Here is an 18,635-nt window from a genome sequence, read left to right as displayed (position 1 = left end):
TATCCGATCCGATGTATCAAGCGTCTGTGACAATTTCGGACATAACTTCGAGGTTATTAGAAACGGTAACAGTTCACGTGAACTGATTCCAGATGGGACAGGGCTAGTGGCAGAGATGGAACGCTGATCACGTAATTTTGATCATAAAAAGAGGATTAATTGTGGTGGGCCAGACGATAAACAATGCTTACGCCGAGGTCCTTTTGTCACGGCGTTTTGATTTCCGCCTTTGGGCGCTACCTCACAAGCTACACGGATAGCGTTTGGTTTATTCAACGAATTTCCGTATGAAAAACATATTAGTTTTCACTAAGTGTTCGATATCCACTGTTCGTGGCCCTCCTTTAGGAGGTTTTTCTACAGGAATGTGTTGCGACAAAATTTATTTCTTTGGACATATTTTAAAAAGATTCTTCCAAGCATACAGTATCGCAAAATGGTTGAGTTCAAAGAAGCTTGCGACCGGAGATCAGACAGTATTTCACGGATAATTATTAGCGAGATTATCGTGCCCAAAATTATTTTACGCACGATAGCCGTTTTGGTGGATTGGTATGCCTGTCTGCTAACCGAGTTTTCTTGGTATTGGGGACTGAGTGAGAGCATCCAACTGTGATGCCCTCAGGACAAACAAAATACCGTATCCTCATTGTTGTAACTATGGTATGTATGTATGTCTAGGGATATCATTCTTCTCCCCTGACTTTGCTGAGAGGAAGATAGAAAATCACTTGGCTTACGCGACAGAGTTTTGCTGTGTGCTGAGAAATAGCGTGAACAGAGTTAGTCTTGTCTAGTGAGTCAATATCACTCAACGAACAAAAAACGTTACATCGATCGATATGATACAAATCACTATCGTTACACCCGAAACACTGATCGATAGGCAGACTTCCGCGCGCACCTAATCGATAGTTTGCGCAGAAGGGTATGATCAATCTTAACATTGACTAACACTTATCCATAAAACTAGTCAGTCGTACTTGTTTCACACAGGTATAGTTTGTCAAAGTGGATCGAGTCGTGAAAGTCAAACGCTCTGAAGTTATTCACCAGTGTTATCATTTTAGTTCCTATAGAGTTGGATTACTTCATTCTTGGTTCTGCTTTTTTCGGACATCTGACCATCACCCCGGACAGATTTGTAAAAGTGCAACAACAGTTCTCCTCATACTATTCCAGCACTCACCCAGTCGAGAAATTTCATGGGTGCAAGAAGAAAGAAGATTCTCTTTACTTTCATGAGAACCCAGGTGTATCTATCGAGGTTCGTACAATAAGGGGAAGAAGCGGAACCTCTTGCGACTTAGCAAAGCTCAGCTGCCGGTCTGAAGTATATTCTGAGTGCTGCTCAGGATAATCCTAATACCTGAATGCAACAGAAAATCAATATATTCCATCTAAAACTGTCTAAGCAAGACTCCAGCGAACCAATTGATCAGCAAAAATGCTTTCCTGTTCGGGCTATAGCTATCGGATCTGTGCTTATTCACCCAGGGAGCGGAATAACCGACACAAGCTCATTGCAACTTTGTTTAGCTTCTGACGAGTGAAAAACGCTTGATCAAGAGGATTTATCAGCTTCCGGTGTAGTGCGGGACTAAATGATTGGGTCATGTATGGACTTCTTGTTTTTACCTCATCTGCTCGCCTGAGTCCAATAACTTGCACAATCCAGAACGCCTTGACATATTGCCAAACTGGCTGGTGAAAGTATAACCTGTCGAAATCTTGTAACCTCCTTCTGGGCTCTTCCAACACTGGTATGAACTTTCATGGGGCTCAATCAGACGGTTTCTATTCCCTGGATAAAATATCCTAGCATCCTGGTGAAAGTGAAGAATCTAGGCACAATAGGACACAGTCGCATAATGCTTGCCAGAGTCAAGTTTGGGGTGTGGTCCACCATAAGAAATAGAAGTAAAAAATGATGTGAACTTCTGAAATGAGTCTGGGACTATGTTACACTAGTGGTCCTTGGAAGCCTTCTAGAGATGTGTTCACATTCTTAGCAAGTTACCGCAAACATGTAGCCATTCATTTGTCAAGGGAGTTGAACCGCGTCAGGTTTTCAACTACGACTGGTTGGCTGTTTAAATTCCAAGCATGATACCTCTTGCTTCTTCGCGAAGCAGTGGGTGAATGCCTTACGCAGATAAGCGATATCTACTGAAAAGTTATAATACACGAAACCTGTGTACACGTGACGCGACTAAACGACCGCTTCGGTCCAGTTAAGTCTGTTTAAAGCTCATTTTACAACGGGATCTGTTTGCAGGATTGAAGGTTTCCGTGAAGAGAAGATGGAGAGAAGATGCCGTCAGTCGTTGCCGGCAAAATTGCAAGCCTACAGTAGCCCTGAGAGTTTGACCTGACTTCAGCGCGATTCGAAAGACCGTCTATTGATCTTATCACAACACCCGTATTGCCTTTCCTGTGAGTCATATCAATAGTGATATGGTAGTGTGGGGGGATCCGTTAGATGTCAACTGACACTCCGTCTTTTAAGCAGGACCAACCTGTACTAAAAAAACTGAGAAGAACGGTAAGGTTATTTCATCCTTAATGGGAATCATTAGCATTGCGCATCTCACGAAACTCTAGAGAGTCTTGACCCCGCGACCTCCCGGCTAGTAGTTTGAACACTTAACCGTCCGGCCACGACAATCGACATTGTGATCCACTCGAAATTAGACAGGATATTGTGTGAAATTTCAATTAAAACTTAAAATTGATGGGAACTCGGGGACTGCGCTTACCTGATGAGCCCCAAGAAAGGCGAAATGAGTCGTGGGCTGTCGACGAATTTTCAGCGACCTTATAAGTAGTGCAATAAGAATGCTGTGTCCTTCATACATATCAGCATGGTTCTCTTGGTTCTCAAAAAAAACTGCAGATGTTAGATGCTGGGGTGACACAAAGTGTTAAAAAGCACTTCGTAAATATTTTTGAGGTGTTGATGAAAACGCTAAGAAGCCGTTGATTCAGCCCACGACAACCAGCTAGCCTCAAAGGATTTTTAAACTAAAGCACAGGTCCAAGATAAATGATCAAGCCATGTTTTCAGTTTTTGGGGCAATGAAAAATTCTATTTGAAGTAAAGGGGTAGAAAGGGAAAGCTTTATTTTCGAAGTCTCAGTGCACAGTGTCATACAGACACGTTGGAATTTGTTCAAAAGCCGGGGCTATCGAAGCACCGATTCGTATGCCACATCTGAAGGTCTACAGTGAGTGGGTACTATCTCAGATACACAATAACTTCCTTACAAGCATTCTATAGTCGGCGGCCATAAAAAAACACCACGAGGCCACAGTAACTATTCAGGAAAAAGTGTTGAATAGGTCACAATAGTAGCTATCTGTCTGAAGTTTGGCAGCTCACTTTTATAAGTGTGGATGAATTGTATTGGCAAAAAGCCACTGGCAAAAAGACAGTCGCTGAGGTTACAAGCACAAACCAAATAACGGATCTCCACCTTTCTCATTATACATTCAAAGGTCTACGGAGCTCCTCTGACCAGGCGAATGATTGCCGGTAGAAGAAAGAAGATTTCAGGGGAGTTTCTCATCAGAAGTGCTCGTTTGTCGTTCCCGGAACAGACGGGAGATTCCGAACCGGAAGAAAGAGCTGTTTCTGATAATGGCAAGTTTGAAGTATGGTTGATTAACACATGGACAGAGGACCTAATTGTTCTCTTTTTTTTGAGACCGCGATTTGTCAGTTCGGGCGTAGTTTGTGTAAAATCACTCCAACCCGTCTGACACTACAAGGACTGCTGTACAAATAATTTACGCATGGTTCAGTTACTCACTAAATTTGATCAGTAGACAGTTTCGTCATAACGGCGTAACAGTCACTACACCTTGCAGTGAAATGACTTGTCCTGCCAACCCTTTTGAATTGTCCTCTGTCCTACCAACTGATCTCAAATCCACCTGGTGTAAAACTCCAGCTGCCTAAAAAGCCTGCCCTTAACAACCGTCTGTTTGCAACACAACACCTCCCAATTTTCTGGGATCTTGAATCAAAACAAACAGACGAGCCAATAGTAAGGCTGTTTGCTTGCGTTTTCTATTACCAACATAGGGACAACAAAAGTGGGTTTAGAAACCGGTGCGTGGCTTTGTCCCACAAACGAAGTGAACCCATGTCTGAACATTAGGCGATAGCTCTGTTGAGAAATCCAGTCTGTGAGCCTCTCGGAAAGTCAGAAATGTTCTAAGGCAACTGATCAAGCCCTGTGGATCGACACAGTCCCCAGTGGAGCAAAAAACAGATTGAGAAATCGGTCGAGCGACATCTTAGTTACGTTTAAATCGGTCACACTGCTACCGACCTGCAAAATATTGTCAGAGTTTTGTTCGAACCATTTAGGAGTCGGATCTCCATGTAGATTCGTGGAGGTTTCCAAAAGAACCATTCTTGGTCTTCCATTTCGAATTCCTCTAACATTTGGGCGGATTCCAACTCTGAAACTTGGTTCAGCCCGATAATAACATCAATACAAAAGAGAATTCCTTTCCTACGGGTAACATGAGCACAGGACCGTTATTCGTTTTGCCACTCTTATGGCAAAGCATAGTTTGCAGACCTACTGAAGACGTCAACCTATCACCCTAACCGGACGCTGGTACCGATAAAATCATTTGAAATGGTCAGTCAAACTGAATACACAGATAACTACTGATTAGGCAGTTTTCCGGTGTGCGACAATTGTATGAGGACGGAAGTTAGGCCATTGGTTATCAAAAAAGATTTGTGAGGATGTGACCAGAAAGAGTCTAGTTGGTAGTCCTAACTTCTAAATTTGAATTCTTCCAGCTCTTTTCTCCTGTCGCCAGCCAAAGTGAGGTGAGTACGGAGGAGAGTTACCTTTATTATAGTTTGTAGCATGGCTCATGAATAATATGAGGGAATAAAACGTCAGACAAAAAGCCCCCTCTCCCTGACGGATGATTCGTTGATCTTGGTGGACAGTAGCTGAACGCACAATACTGAGATTTGCGGAAATACATCTCTAACCTTTCGAATCTGAAAGGACGATAAAACGAAATTGTTCTCGTGCCTCGAGGATTGCACTGTTCAGTATATCCAGTGATTTTGCCTTGAGATTACAAATCAGAGAAAGGTGTAGCCGCCCAAAATGCCTCACAGGTGCCTCTTTTACTTCACGGTCACTATATCTACTTGCCTCTAAATACCCAACATTTGCGTACGAAGTAAAAAAAAAGCTTCCTCACGTTCATAGGTCTGTTTGAAAAAACCATTGGGTTGGAAAGCAGCGCGTCCTATTTAACAGAACTGGAAGGTAAACTCAGCCAATGGCATGTGGCCATTGGAAAGCTCACTCCAAGACTGAAGCACGCAAAGAATCCTGTCATAACGCTGGCAAGGTTTAACTTGCAAGTAAGTACTTGTGATTCAAATGTTACCACTTTTGTCGCGGTGAATGGTGTGCAGTGTATTTCAGTAGACTTTGAATCACCTATTGATAAAACGAAGTACGTTTATAAACTTGTCCTTCACGAACAGTTGGTATTGTGCAAAACTCGACGTATTTAAAGGAACGAGTGTTCTAAACCAATTAGAAAATATGTGGAACCGGCCGAGCACTAATCGTTTCAGATTTTAGTAAATAACTAGCAATAAAACGCACATGTGACGGGTAGTCGCTTTCAGTAAGGTCTTAGCTGAACATTACATCCACACCATACAGCCTCATCTTGTTATGATGAAGATCTTGATGTCCGCAATGGTTTCCGTCTTTATTGAAGTGACATTTGCTTCTGTGTGTAGCCTGGTAACCAGGATGGTTGCAATACGCGCACTCCTATTCGAGTTGCTAGAATTACTCCGAACATTTCTTGATAGGAGATTGCTGATAGTAACGACAAAAAGAGCAACAGATGGCTTCATTCTTACCAAGGCGTACGTAAATTTCGGCAACATTTCTTACCTGAAGAACTAACCAGGAGCGCATGAAGATAAACATCTATTCGCTGATTGGGTTGGCTTTAACGGGACAGGCAAGTGAACCCTTTGTTCCATACTTCAATAGAATGTGCTTCACACTGGATAACTCCTTATTCACTTGACATATGATATCCAAGTGTTTTCCTCCATATCACCTTATACATAAAACCAAGCAAAGATCTTATCTTTTGAGTTGCTTTATTCAAGCCTAGTCTCCGAAGTTTTAGAAATCTTATCATTCGTACACCGAAACGGACCTCGTTGAAGCAAAACTGTCAGTTGCAATCTGTCCGTTGACAAAAGACCCACCTGAAATATGAAAAGATCTTCCTAGAGCAAACTCGGTTGGAAAGCACTAATATTGATTTTAGCCATATCGTTTTCCGACGCCCTTCGACAGCTATTTACGCAGTAACGAGAACATTTTTTCTCAGATCGTATTTCGAAGAATTGTTTTTTTGGTTATCTTACAATCTAGGTTCCATTGCCTCACATCCACCCTGGAAAAATTGCACTAATCCGTCGATCTGGAGTCCGATCAGCACCAGCATCTCGCATCGTGACTGAAGCTGATACCCGGAGAACTTCCACAACATGCGCAGACCTGGAAGAGCCGCAAGAGGATAACGAAGCCATCACAACTGAAGCGCAGACGCAACGCGCGCTGACTGATTTTAAATTGGAATCACAGCCTGATAGAGTCTATCACCCTCCCGTTGAGCAGATGTCAGCGGAGATTTCCAGAGTGGTCGAAACGATTTTACCAACTGGATCACGGTGTGAATACTCTGTTTATCCCCAGTGGGTAACCATGTTAACGGAATCTTGAGACCCCTCCTATTTTATATAAATCACACAAGGGAACGTTGCCGTGCATGAACTGTCTGTGTGAGGCTAAGAGGTGAAAAGCTGAGGTTTGAATGTGTCAGTAAACGAAAGCCAGCACGTGAAACTTACTCAGTTGACGAATTGAGTGTTTAGGGTTGTTACTGAAATCGGACGCACGTGTGCTGCAGCTGAGTTTGATGCACGGCGAGTAAAACGCTCAGTTCCAGTGCTGGGATACTCCCAGTGCCTCAGGCCTAGAGAGAAGACGATCAAGTTCCTAGACCAAAGTCTTTGGGTCAAAAGCCTAACCACAAGGCAGCTATGTTCGGTGGGAGATACAAGGGTATTCGATCTGGATGCAGATCGAAATAACACCAGAATAAACACCCGCATATTTCTTTTCTTGCCTTGTTGGTTCTCGTTCGTTTTGTTTTTTAGTTAGACATTGTTCTCTGGTCGTTTACTTCCATGGCTCAGCGTTCTCTCGGACATTCTGCTCACCATTATATAAACGGAATGGTTAGCTAATCATCGATCTGTTCTGACTGGGCTTCGTTGGAAGTTGAATGGCTGTTAATGCTCTAACAGAACCCGAAAACTAGTTGTATGAACGAGAAAACGTAGAGCACTAACAATGTCTGCTTGTTGAGTAAAATTAGTACAATAGGTGTATACGCGAACAAGGAGACTTATCGTGCTGCTGATTCAGGTTGGTAAATCCTGTTGTGAGTCCGGATGCAGGTTTCGTGTTTTCTTCGCTGTTGTAGCAGCCACACGTACTCCTGAAAATCCGTGAGTGAGACGCCGTAAGTCCCAAGCGGCTTTGCTCCGAGCTGGGTGGCGTGCGGAGTTCCGTTGAGTTGTGTCGTGTTGCTGTGCTGTTATCCTATATGTATGAACGTTTGCGTGTGTGTGGGTATCAGCACATGACTTGTTGCTACCATATCAGAAGATAGACAGTTGTAGTGGTCTGGCTACCCAAAAAGTTAGTTTACGAAAAAAACGAGGTCTTGGGATCTAGGGCTTGACTGTGAGCTGTGTAGTTAAGTTAGTCACGATTGTGTGGCATGATTTGTGAGTGCAAGGAAAAAAGATAGGTCTCGTGATCCAGCGAGTGGCGGTGACCTGTACAGTCATGTATGTGGCGAAAGTGCAGTTACATGGCCTAGCTCGTTCAACTATATGACGTAAGAACCACTTGTGATGAGATCCTTAGCACTGCATCTTGAATTCATTTCATAAAATAAAATGACCTTTTGCGGGATAGGTCACAGTCACACCACTCTCGTTTGAGAACGGTCGTCCTACTGTTCTGGCGTAATTATTCCGGTGAGTCCACGCGTGTCACACTACCTGAGGAGTCCTGACAGGCGGGTCAGTCGATCGTCACGACCAGGACAGTTACTAGGTCGTCGTTCGATGAGTTGGGCACACCAATCACATCGTTCAAGTGTGAACACCTTCGACCGTTCAGACGTCCAACGTGCGTTGGTGGAGTAGTGGTTGCACGCTCGCCTCGTATGTCAGATGTCCGCAGTTCAAATCCCACATGGCCATCTCGAGTTTCACTCCCGGCACGGCCACTGGATATGCTCTAACAAGAGCGAACCTCGAATCCAGTGCTTCCCTTTGATGTGAACTCACCGGAGTAGTTACTCCAGAACAGGAGGACGACCGCTCAAACGAGAGTGGTGTGACTATGAACAAGATGATCTTTCTCATGACGCGGTCAGTAATGACCGACTTTCTTATCGCCGTTTGTCCACACACAGTCTATTGCCCTGAGGGTGGTACGTTATACTTGCGAGATGGACGCTGATGAGCTATGAAGCAGGACAGTCTCAGAAAACCGAATGTGGATCGTGAGGGTTGTAAAGGATGCCTGGGACGGAATGTAACATCGCTGTGGTTGTTTAAAGCAAATGGCTCTTGGAATGGAAAATATACGCGCATCATCATCATTCGCAGCAATGCACCAAGGGAACTTACTGGTGCTCAACTACCATTCGGCCAAGAGCGGAGAAGGTCCTAGTAAAGAGTAGAAAGAAAAGGGAAGGGTAGGTAAAAGGAAAGAAGGACAAGGCTGGCCTGGACGACCACAACACGACTCATTCATGGTCGAACTCGGAAATGGCTTCGTATTTGATCCTAAAGCCTTCAGCACAGGCACAACTTGTCAACCACCAAGGGATAACGTAAGGATATCCGGATGTTTCATATTAGAACGGCTGAAAAAGGTTGTATGAAAGCGGCATTAAAAATGGGTAGTGCGATCACCATATTCCTAGGAGGAATTATGACCCGATGTGTGCGTACGCTGGACAGATCCTAGAGAGGAAAGCGGAGATTGTTCGGAAAATGGGCAACACTCTGTCGTAATGATCTCCCAATAACGACCATAGCCATGCAGTGTCATTATGGTAAGCAGCTGTAATGAATAGGATTGAAAAATGAACCCAATGACAAATGGCTTGTGAGTTGTTTTCGATCGATTAAAACGAATCTACTGCACTACTGGAGGCTTACGTCAGGTGACTTATTGCATGAGATCATCGCTTCTGCCTGTTAAGTATGGTCTCAATAGTTCGATAAAAATGTGTCAGAAAATAGAGTAAAGAACTGAGTCCATCGATTACAAATGCTGGTTTCTAGTGGACAGTTCTTTTTATCAGACAGCCCCAATTCGTTTGAAAATGTCTTTGCTACCTTATCATGGACGTGCATGCTAACTCGTTCGGACAAACATTCAGTGTAAGACTTAGACATGAGCAATGAGGAGTGTTCATGTGTCCTCATATGATTTGTGTCCGAAAAGTGGTTTATGATCTACGACAATTCAATTATTTTATCGTAAACTGACTTTTGGACTCACATGTTTAGCAAAATGGTCGGATCTGAAAACTCCATGCAACCCGTCCCTTCAGTCCAGAACGTTTTTTTTTCTGTTGGTATACACAGATTTTCATTTGATTCCTATAAAACAACTGTGTTTGTTTTGCAATTTCAGATATTGTGTGAGTGGAAATCGTGAGCTTAAAGTTGATGGCGTGTCATCACAGAAAATCGGTTAGTGAAATTTCCTGTATAAATTTTTTTTCATAACCCCTGAAAAAATCTAAAATTTTTTTCTGTTGGTATACACAGATTTTCATTTGATTCCTATAAAACAACTGTGTTTGTTTTGCAATTTCAGATATTGTGTGAGTGGAAATCGTGAGCTTAAAGTTGATGGCGTGTCATCACAGAAAATCGGTTAGTGAAATTTCCTGTATAAATTTTTTTTCATAAACCCCTGAAAAATCTAAAAACCAATAATCAAATTTCATTCGTATAGTTTAGTGACAGGAAAGGTAGATTATGTGATATCGTGCAGTAGATTTTATCGTAAGACAATCCCTATAAAAATCTTAAACCATCTTCTCGTCGGAGGGAGATCAAGCGAGAAATGGCATGACCTCGTTGATAGTTGGATCATTTCTGCTGGAAAATGAACCAATCATTCGAAGAACCAATAAACATCTCGTCTGTTGTTCTGGAAAATTCCCTCTGCCTGGAAATATGCCACAGAAAATGATTCCTTTTCAACGGCGATGCTGCCTTTTAACAAATTTCTACGCAAGAAGTACTCTGGGTCGCCACGAAAGTGTAATTTGAAAATATCTACACGGCTGTGGATGAAAGCTCGAAACTTGCGAACTGCTTTTGATGCAGCAAACTGGTTATTGGTCATTGGTTCTTAGTCAGTCAACTGGATTTGGTAGTCCTATGTTGAGTAGTTTACTGCAAAATAGCCTGATTATACATGGTCCACCTCGCGATTATGAGGATGTTGGCCCTCGCCAACAGAGGTGTTCCGTGAGAGAATGAGCAATACATGAGGACATTGTTTTCATCAAAAAAAAGCAATATTGTCATCGGGCGAAGTTGGTACATCTCCCAAAAAGCCTCACTGACTCACTTGTAAGGCTATGAAACAAGAGGGTAGTGGATAGTTTGAGGTTTGTAATAAAATAGCCCTTACTACCGCAAATCCGGCCCCATCTGCTTCGTACCTAAACCTGTTGCGCCGTCAACCGCCAATAAATGCATTCACGCTCCGAGGGTAACCTTAAACTCCCAATGCTACGTGATTGCCCCCAGCGCAGGACCCACCTCAAACTATTCACTAACCTCTTGTTTCATAGCCTTACAAGAAGCGGAAGCCTTCATCGCTACTGCAAATGGACTTTCTACTTTGCCATCCGTCAGCCCAGTAGAACTCCTCTCCCATGGTCCTGAAGCGACTGACGCGGCACGTCTCCTAGCTATAGCAACGACTACACCAGAAGCTGACAGCACTTGTGCTCGTCACAGACCCCATGATCTGCCTTCTCTCCGTGTTACACCAGTGTCCAAATACGCTTGCGAACTCGGGTATTTATCGTCAAGGTCGCGATAAGTAACGCATCCTCAACTGCGTCCTCAAGAATCTGTCCATTTTTCTTCACAAGATAACCCGACTTTGCTCCGGCCTCCCCATAGTTAAATGAAAAGTACGTCAAACCACACGGGCTTTGTGAAACCTCACATGCGCAAATACCAGTGGTCAGCTCAGACTCTAATGCGCTTTTACCATCCTGCTCACCCACTTCCGTCCTAACTGTGGACCATTTTTAGATGCCAACCCACCCCTTTTTCTGCACCATATCACTCTCCACATCTCCTGACAATGTGAATGATTTCACGTGCCAAAACTCTTCTCAACTCCTAAACCCTTCCAACCTTCCAGCCTTCAAGCCTTCCAGAGATATTCTCGACCCCATAATGAACCTCATACTCACTGATACTCAGCACATTTTGGTTGAGTGTTAGATATGGTGACCAGGATTAGAAAAACACCGACGCCGTAAGGAAGAACTGCACGCCTGACATTTCAAAACACCATCAGTGCTAAGATGATCTCGATGGAAATACAGCAATGGAGGTAGAAAACTGTCCACTCTTTGATACAGTGATCCGCATTAGAGTTCTCAAAGACAGATTCCGGTGATGTTCTGCCTAAAGGAGTTTTGTCTCTTCTGAAATGAAAATGCTCCTCCTCTGACAGAGGTGTTCTGGGCTCTCCAAGGTAGTAGCTACTCTTGGGAGATAAATATCTTATTAATTCGTCCAGCTGTAACACCTGTTCGGTACCTAGCTGTTATGCATGAGGGCTGGGGTACTTCCACGGACATTCCGGTCAGTAAATTCGCGTTCTGACCAATAAGCCATCTCACCAACTCATTGAAATTATTGCACCCAATTGATCTGATAACATCATTAATATTATTTCAACTGGTTCTCTGAAGTCATCTCATCACCGATAATGCCTAATTTTGTTCTACTGCAGGTCAGAATGTCTCGAAATCCGGTGGGCGCCACTTGGGATCGACAAGGTCCAAAGCAATCACGAAGGTAAGCTACATACTCATACTTGTATCCTTTTTCATTCCTTCACCTGTTCTCAGCACCTCAGTACATTTCTGATTATATGATCTCAAATAAAGACCAAAATGCAGAAACAATTCAAAAGGGACGACTAGGAGTCTGAGAAAGGCGTGCTTCTGGTTAGCCATTCAAAGCGGTAAATATCAGCTAGTCTTTCGAAACTATGTAAGCTCAAGCAGGTAAGAAGGGACTAACCAACCAACCGTGGAAAGCTATTTGTCAACCTCCACGAACAGATCAACAGCCAAGTGACCAACCACCGGTGAAAGCGCCCGAAGTACCAATATTCCAGTGTAATTCCGACCATTCACCGTTCTCGTGTTTAAGTCAAATAAACCAAATACAATGTAACAAATAGAACGCTTTTAACCACTCTTTATAACCTCCTGCACCATCTCCGACCAAGCGAAAAAGACACACGGACGCCAGCACCTAGGAATCCCATAGCACTTGCGCTTGTCCTATGTCAAGCAGTGCCGGACACTGAACTCTTGCTTACCGAATGTCCTCGGGTTGTTCGATACCAAAATCAAAACGGATGTTTCTTCCCACTGTATTTCTTTCCTTCTTGTTTGCTACCGCGAATCAGTTCCTACTACCTCGTAACTATACTATATTGCTGCAAGCCCCTGGTTACATGTAGTTCAGTCAAAGCACTTGATGTTTTGTTCTCCGTAGCCTACTCATGGGAAAATTAGTAGTAGTCCGAAAATTCCCATTTATAATAAGATCCGCAGCCTAACTAACAGAGCGAAGAAAATATGCTCTGAGGATGCACTGGAACAAGAATTCCGAACTCTCACCAACATCCTGAGAGACAATGGATTCCCCGACAAATTTATTACAAAACATTTGAACAGGGAAGAAGCAAACACCATCACAGCCACAGCTGGAAGGAAACCAGTTTACATTAGCCTCCCGTTTAAGGGAGATATACCGGCCGATCTACTGAACAGAAGACTTTCCACCAGTCTGAACAAAGTTTTCCCGGCCGCAAAACTCCGAACCTGGTTCACCAGCAATCGTTTGTGCCCCTTTAATCTCAAGGATAGAGTGCCGGTCCACGCCCAAAATATGTTAGTTTACTCATTCTCTTGCTGCTGTGCAGCGGAATACATCGGACGCACGACTAGGCAACTCAGCCAAAGAATGAAGGAACACAATCCACCCTGGCTAGCTTCTGGAACCAGGAGGACGATAACCAGTTCCGTAGTACAACATTTAGCCGACACTGCACACAACGTGATACCCAGCCAAAGTTTCCGCGTTGTTTACAAGGCGCCGGCTAACCAACCCAGATCAGTACAGCAGCGCACAATTGCAGTGGCTGAAGCTATCGCCATACGACATCGCGACCCGATCCTTTGTCGGCAAAACGCTTTGTTCGTGTGTTGTACTTACCATGGTCAAACTCACCTCCCCCCACACATGCACTGTGTGCTGAACACACAACTACAACACCCCCCGAACGGACTAGCTCAATTCATCCTACTGGCGACCTGAACTAATGGTTCTTTGATAGGTAGCCAATGTCATCGCACTCGATTCCCTGTTCATTTACACCATACTCATTCAAATATGTTAAATACCGCTGGCAAACTGAAATTACCGCCAGAAGCTAAAATGGCATCTCAGAATAGAGTTTTGTTTACAAGATCATGAATCTTTAGTATTCTAATTCTTTCAGTTAAGCTAGAATGTGTTAAAACGGGGGGTTTATTATCCAAATGTCACACCCTCACCATGTGAAGTTTTTTTAAAAAAACTCTTGAATTACAAGTCTTGAGAAATTTAATTCCACATTTCAAACCCATCGTAACCCATTCCAACGGTTGGTCTCTGTTTTTGCAGACATCGTTGTACTGGGCAACGAGACAGTATACAAAGAAACATTACCAAGCCCTACGTCAGAATCTGAAAGCGGCCGAAGCTGAGATAATACGTATTCGTGGAAAACTCCGGTTGTAATGTGGTCACGGGCAGCGTCAGAAGTTGAATCTTTGATAATCTAAAGGGACAATCAGCTCTCGGAACACAGGATGTGAATTCTTCTGCCTGCAGTGACAGATCATGACCAGACTTCATTTTCGCCTCATTTTACTGTGATCAAAAGTGGGAGTAGATGTGGAACGTGACTCCCTTTTTTCGGTATCAATTTAATTGTGAAACGTACATTCTTATCATACAGAAACTAAAGAATGCATGGCACATGACTGATCTCCATGTAAATAGACACCATCCACTACAAACTGAATCCCACTCTGATATGTGATAATTCAAATGATATTGTATTCAATCAGACAAACTACAACCAAATGTCATTTATTCGAAGAAAACTACTCAGAAGTTTACTGAAAATTCTTCGAAGCCCACGACCCGTTTCACCCTTTTTGAGAATCCACAGGTCAATGTAATCCCCGAGTTTCCGTCAAACTTTAGTGTTCTACTTGAAACCAAATTAAACAAACTTTGAATTTGAATTAGCCAACAGAAAACTCAAATTCGATAATCAAAGTTGCACAGAGCGTAAATAGAGGACATTGTAATCATGGGGAAGGATGTGGACCAGGCTTAACTCCTTTCCTTATTTTTTCGTACGATACAAGAAATTTCTTTCAACCATAAATTTAGAGTAGAAGACAATTTTCAGTTTTGAAAACTTTGATCATCAGAAAACGGCGGTCATGCTTTGTTACACTGTGTTCACCAGGCACCCACCTGAACTATACGTTATTCTGTCTCATGCAGGACAAAGGCTCTCCATAGGACAAAGATGATCCGCATTCCGGTCAAGGACACTCAGGAAGTTGAACTTCCGAAACAGCTTATCGGCTTCAAATTTCTACCTTAACATTTGAGTGGAACTCACAGAACGAAAGACGAAAGAGATATATAACTCTCAGTCTGGTGTTGACCAGTTCTGAAGCCAGTTTAAACCACACGGTTGTCAACCTGTTCCAGTGTTAATTGATTCATGTGTAGCAGACCAGCAGAACTGGCCAGAAGCCAGAAAGAGAGCACCTGTAAACGTTGCCATTAAGTAGATTTTAACGGTTCATAATTGTGATACCTGATCACCAGGTATCTGATGGAGATAAGGAGGCGTCGGATAGAGCCAGGATGACTCAGACTCTGCGAGTTTCGCAATCTTGTTTTCTTGTACCCCGAAATCTCTTATAGGTGAGAAGCTAGGCTGATGTTTTTTGCTATTGTATTTTGAATTCATTTCTTCCAAATTTATTTGAAGGATACCATTGGCGTGTTGTATGGAATAAACTGTGGAAAACTGGGTGCTTAGATTTTAGAAAACTGTGTATCACCTAATCTGTCGTCCTTAGCGACAATACGGATAAAATAAACAGGAAAATGAGTCTTGATAAATGCAGTCATTTGCACACCGGTTTGGTTTCACGAGACACTCACCTAAATCCATCGCCCGTGATACCATCTAACTGAATGTGTTGCACAAGGGCCTTCTCTTGTTTCAGCTGGTAAGGTTTTCGACATACCACAATATATTTTCATAAAAAAACTATTAACAAGAGTGCTGAAAACTCCTTGACAGCCCACGACCGATTTCGTCATTCTTGCCACTCACCAGGGAGGCGCATTCCCCGAGTTCCCGTCAACCTTATGTTTTCATTCAACTCCAGTCGCACGAAATTCAACGAATACATTCAGTTACATATTTAATTAGTTTTCCCGGGGCACTCACTCATCGCCTGCCTGATGGGTCCCAAGAAGCGCAAAACCGGTTGTGTGCGGTCAAGTGTTGTAGACCACAGCCTTCTTAATGCCTTCTTATTACCGTGAACCCCGGTCTGGATAGCCACCCGATCGCCTGGTGCGCTTGGCCAAACCAGAAAAGTCAATGAACGCGCGAGCCAGCCGCTCTATTGATCACTGTCACGTACAAGCGGGTCAAAAAAAGTGATACCAAGACTACAACTCACCTGTCAAGGGCGAGTGAAGAACAACCAATGAAATCTGTCTCAACGAACACGGTTATTCCATTGGCTCTTATGTAGTCCGCTACGTTCGGAGCTGGTTCTCTTAATATCAAGGAAACAGCTGTTGTGTAATGCTTATTCAAGCATTGCCACCGCAAAACATCAACGGCGAATGATGGTAAACTGCATGGAATCCTAGTAGCCCTCCAGTGCCTTGCTAAAGACAACCTAAGAATTGTTGAAGACCTTTATTGATTAAATTAAAGTTTCCTATTTATTTCCAGATTTTGTGGATGAAATGTTTACCATCTTTCTCTTAGATCCTTCTGATTTCCCAGGTTTTTTCTTCCAGTTTGCACAGTAGTAAAAACTGAGTATCAACACTTTTTCTGTCTACGGTAACGATAACGAGAATAATGGTGATGATGGTGATGATGTTACAGTGAAGCGTTATATATCTTTCAAAAAACGCCCAGGAGAGATGCTTTCCATGAGTTTACGTCTCTTTAAACACACAAAATGACTTTCTGACTGATTTCCAATTTGAAGCTGCCTTTGTGAAATTCGAACCTGGGTTGACGAAATCACATTTCACGGGCTTACGTATATGCCTAAGTGGGATGTGCATCCACACCGTGATGGCATATATATCCGAAACGATCATTAGGTCAAAAACAGCACACTTTTTGTAAGGATTCGAACGTCGGAGCCTAACCACAGAATAGCTCACTCCTAAATAAAAGCAATTTGTGGTCGCTTTTATCTGGATGAAACCGGATCCATCCGGTTAGCATTGGTTTAACTGTATTTTTTTAAAACCAGATTTGTACACGGAGTTTACGTTTGGCGCGTCGCTTGCTCCAAACTCACGTTATTAGGTTGGCCGACTTTAAATCCCAACTTTGTGACCTTGGAACAACAGAAACTCCATCAGAACCGACCACTAACAGACTGTTCAGTAAGATATATCATGAATTCGACACTCAACTAATTTTATGGTGAGCTGTGACATAATGTGTAAAAGTGTAAAGTAGTCGCCTCGACAACGAAGAAAAACACCATCTGAGCGAATGACTTTTGCGATATTTTTTCTTCTGGCTCAAACAGAAGGAACAAATTCAGCAAAAAACGGCTGGTCAGGGTAATGCTTGCGAGATTTATTGATCAGGTCAGGGATGAGAAGTCGGGGTGAATTTGGCGAGTAATGTGAAACAAGTTACGTCATCCTTTGAGACAAGCGTATTATCCTTTTCTTGAACGTTCATGCTTTCCACATTCCGATATACGGACAACCCTTACTGTTGTGCCATAACCAACCACTGCTCGGAGGGTTCACTTGATACAATCAACAATACATTGGCCATTGCCTGACTCATGGTTTCTTGCTACGTTTCCAGGGTTGAAATGCCTATTTATCCCAAGCCACGTAAGAGAACATTGAATTTCCAGCGCCGAACCAGACGTACCTACTGAAATCAGGTAGTTGATGCAGTCACGTCCTCATGTAGATTTTATGTGTTCTGGCGGTGATAGAGATAAACAATTTAAAAGACGGCTGACCTCCAGTTTGTCCTTTATCTTCTGTGTAGTGATTCATTTGAAAATGACCTGTTTAGCATAATGCGCCCCTACTGAAAAAAGCCAACCCATGTAATGATGAAAGCTTAATAAAATCCAAAATCACAGACTTGTATGGATGAGTTTGCCGTGAACAATAACAATGATAATAATAGTACTAGTGACGTTGATGGTGGCGAGATAGCTCAGTGGTTAGAGAATGAATTTGCTGACCGAAAAGTCCGTGGTTCGAATCCGACCACTGCCTCTCGACCAACCTGTCTAGGCTTGGGTAATCTGCCAGTATACCAGCCCCCCTGCCTCCTTCTCGTGGCATGTCAGTTAGGCATCTAAAAGGTGTTACAGCTGAACGATTGATGATGACCCTTCCCATCCGTAAATCCTCTCGCCGATTTCATCAAGTCTCGGTACGGAAGATTGTTCTTATCACCCAGCCACACATCCGACTGTTAAGATGGATCACGTGACAGAAAGAAATACAACTCAAGGCAATCGCATTTTAAGTCCGGGGAAGCCATACTTATAAACGACCCCGAATTCTAGTATTCTTGGATTTCCGAGGCCTATTCGACTCGGTTGGTCGGTCTGTTCTTCTTGACACACTTGCCCACCAAGGAATCCCACGGTAGTTTGTAAACATAATACGTTCTTTGTATTCTCAGACCTCCGGACTTGTGAGAGTGTACGGAGAGCTCTCCAAAAGCTTCCGAACGCAAAGCGGTGTCCGTCAGCGTTGTCCACTCTTCCCATTCCTTTTTAACTTTGTGATCGATGAAATAATGAGACGAACGCTGGAGGGTCTCCAAAACCCTGGTATTCAAATAGCCTGTGAAGAAAAC

General features: G+C 43.2%; 2 protein-coding genes across 2 annotated transcripts in view; one reads left to right on the top strand and one right to left on the bottom strand.

Moving 5' to 3' along the window:
• T265_01763 (hypothetical protein) overlaps positions 1–18,635 on the bottom strand; it is a gene marked incomplete at both ends in the record, with an annotated part of 28,035 nt that overhangs the window by 8,317 nt on the left and 1,083 nt on the right. The window contains 3 exons of the mRNA XM_009165853.1: positions 8,792–8,830; positions 16,222–16,320; positions 18,400–18,606. Of these exons, the coding sequence (XP_009164117.1) occupies positions 8,792–8,830; positions 16,222–16,320; positions 18,400–18,606 (345 nt within the window). The remainder of the gene's footprint in view (positions 1–8,791; positions 8,831–16,221; positions 16,321–18,399; positions 18,607–18,635) is intronic.
• On the top strand, positions 8,502–11,240 carry T265_01762 (hypothetical protein; the record flags this gene model as incomplete). The annotated part of the gene is made up of 2 exons (XM_009165852.1): positions 8,502–8,596; positions 10,817–11,240. 2 exons carry the CDS (start codon positions 8,502–8,504, stop codon positions 11,238–11,240), a joined length of 519 nt encoding a protein of 172 aa, XP_009164116.1.

This window comes from Opisthorchis viverrini (genome assembly GCF_000715545.1).
Source record: "Opisthorchis viverrini unplaced genomic scaffold opera_v5_19, whole genome shotgun sequence".
NCBI lineage: Eukaryota > Metazoa > Platyhelminthes > Trematoda > Opisthorchiida > Opisthorchiidae > Opisthorchis > Opisthorchis viverrini.
The sequence above is the reverse complement of the archived record's forward strand: the minus strand, read 5'-3'. Positions and strand labels throughout refer to the sequence as shown.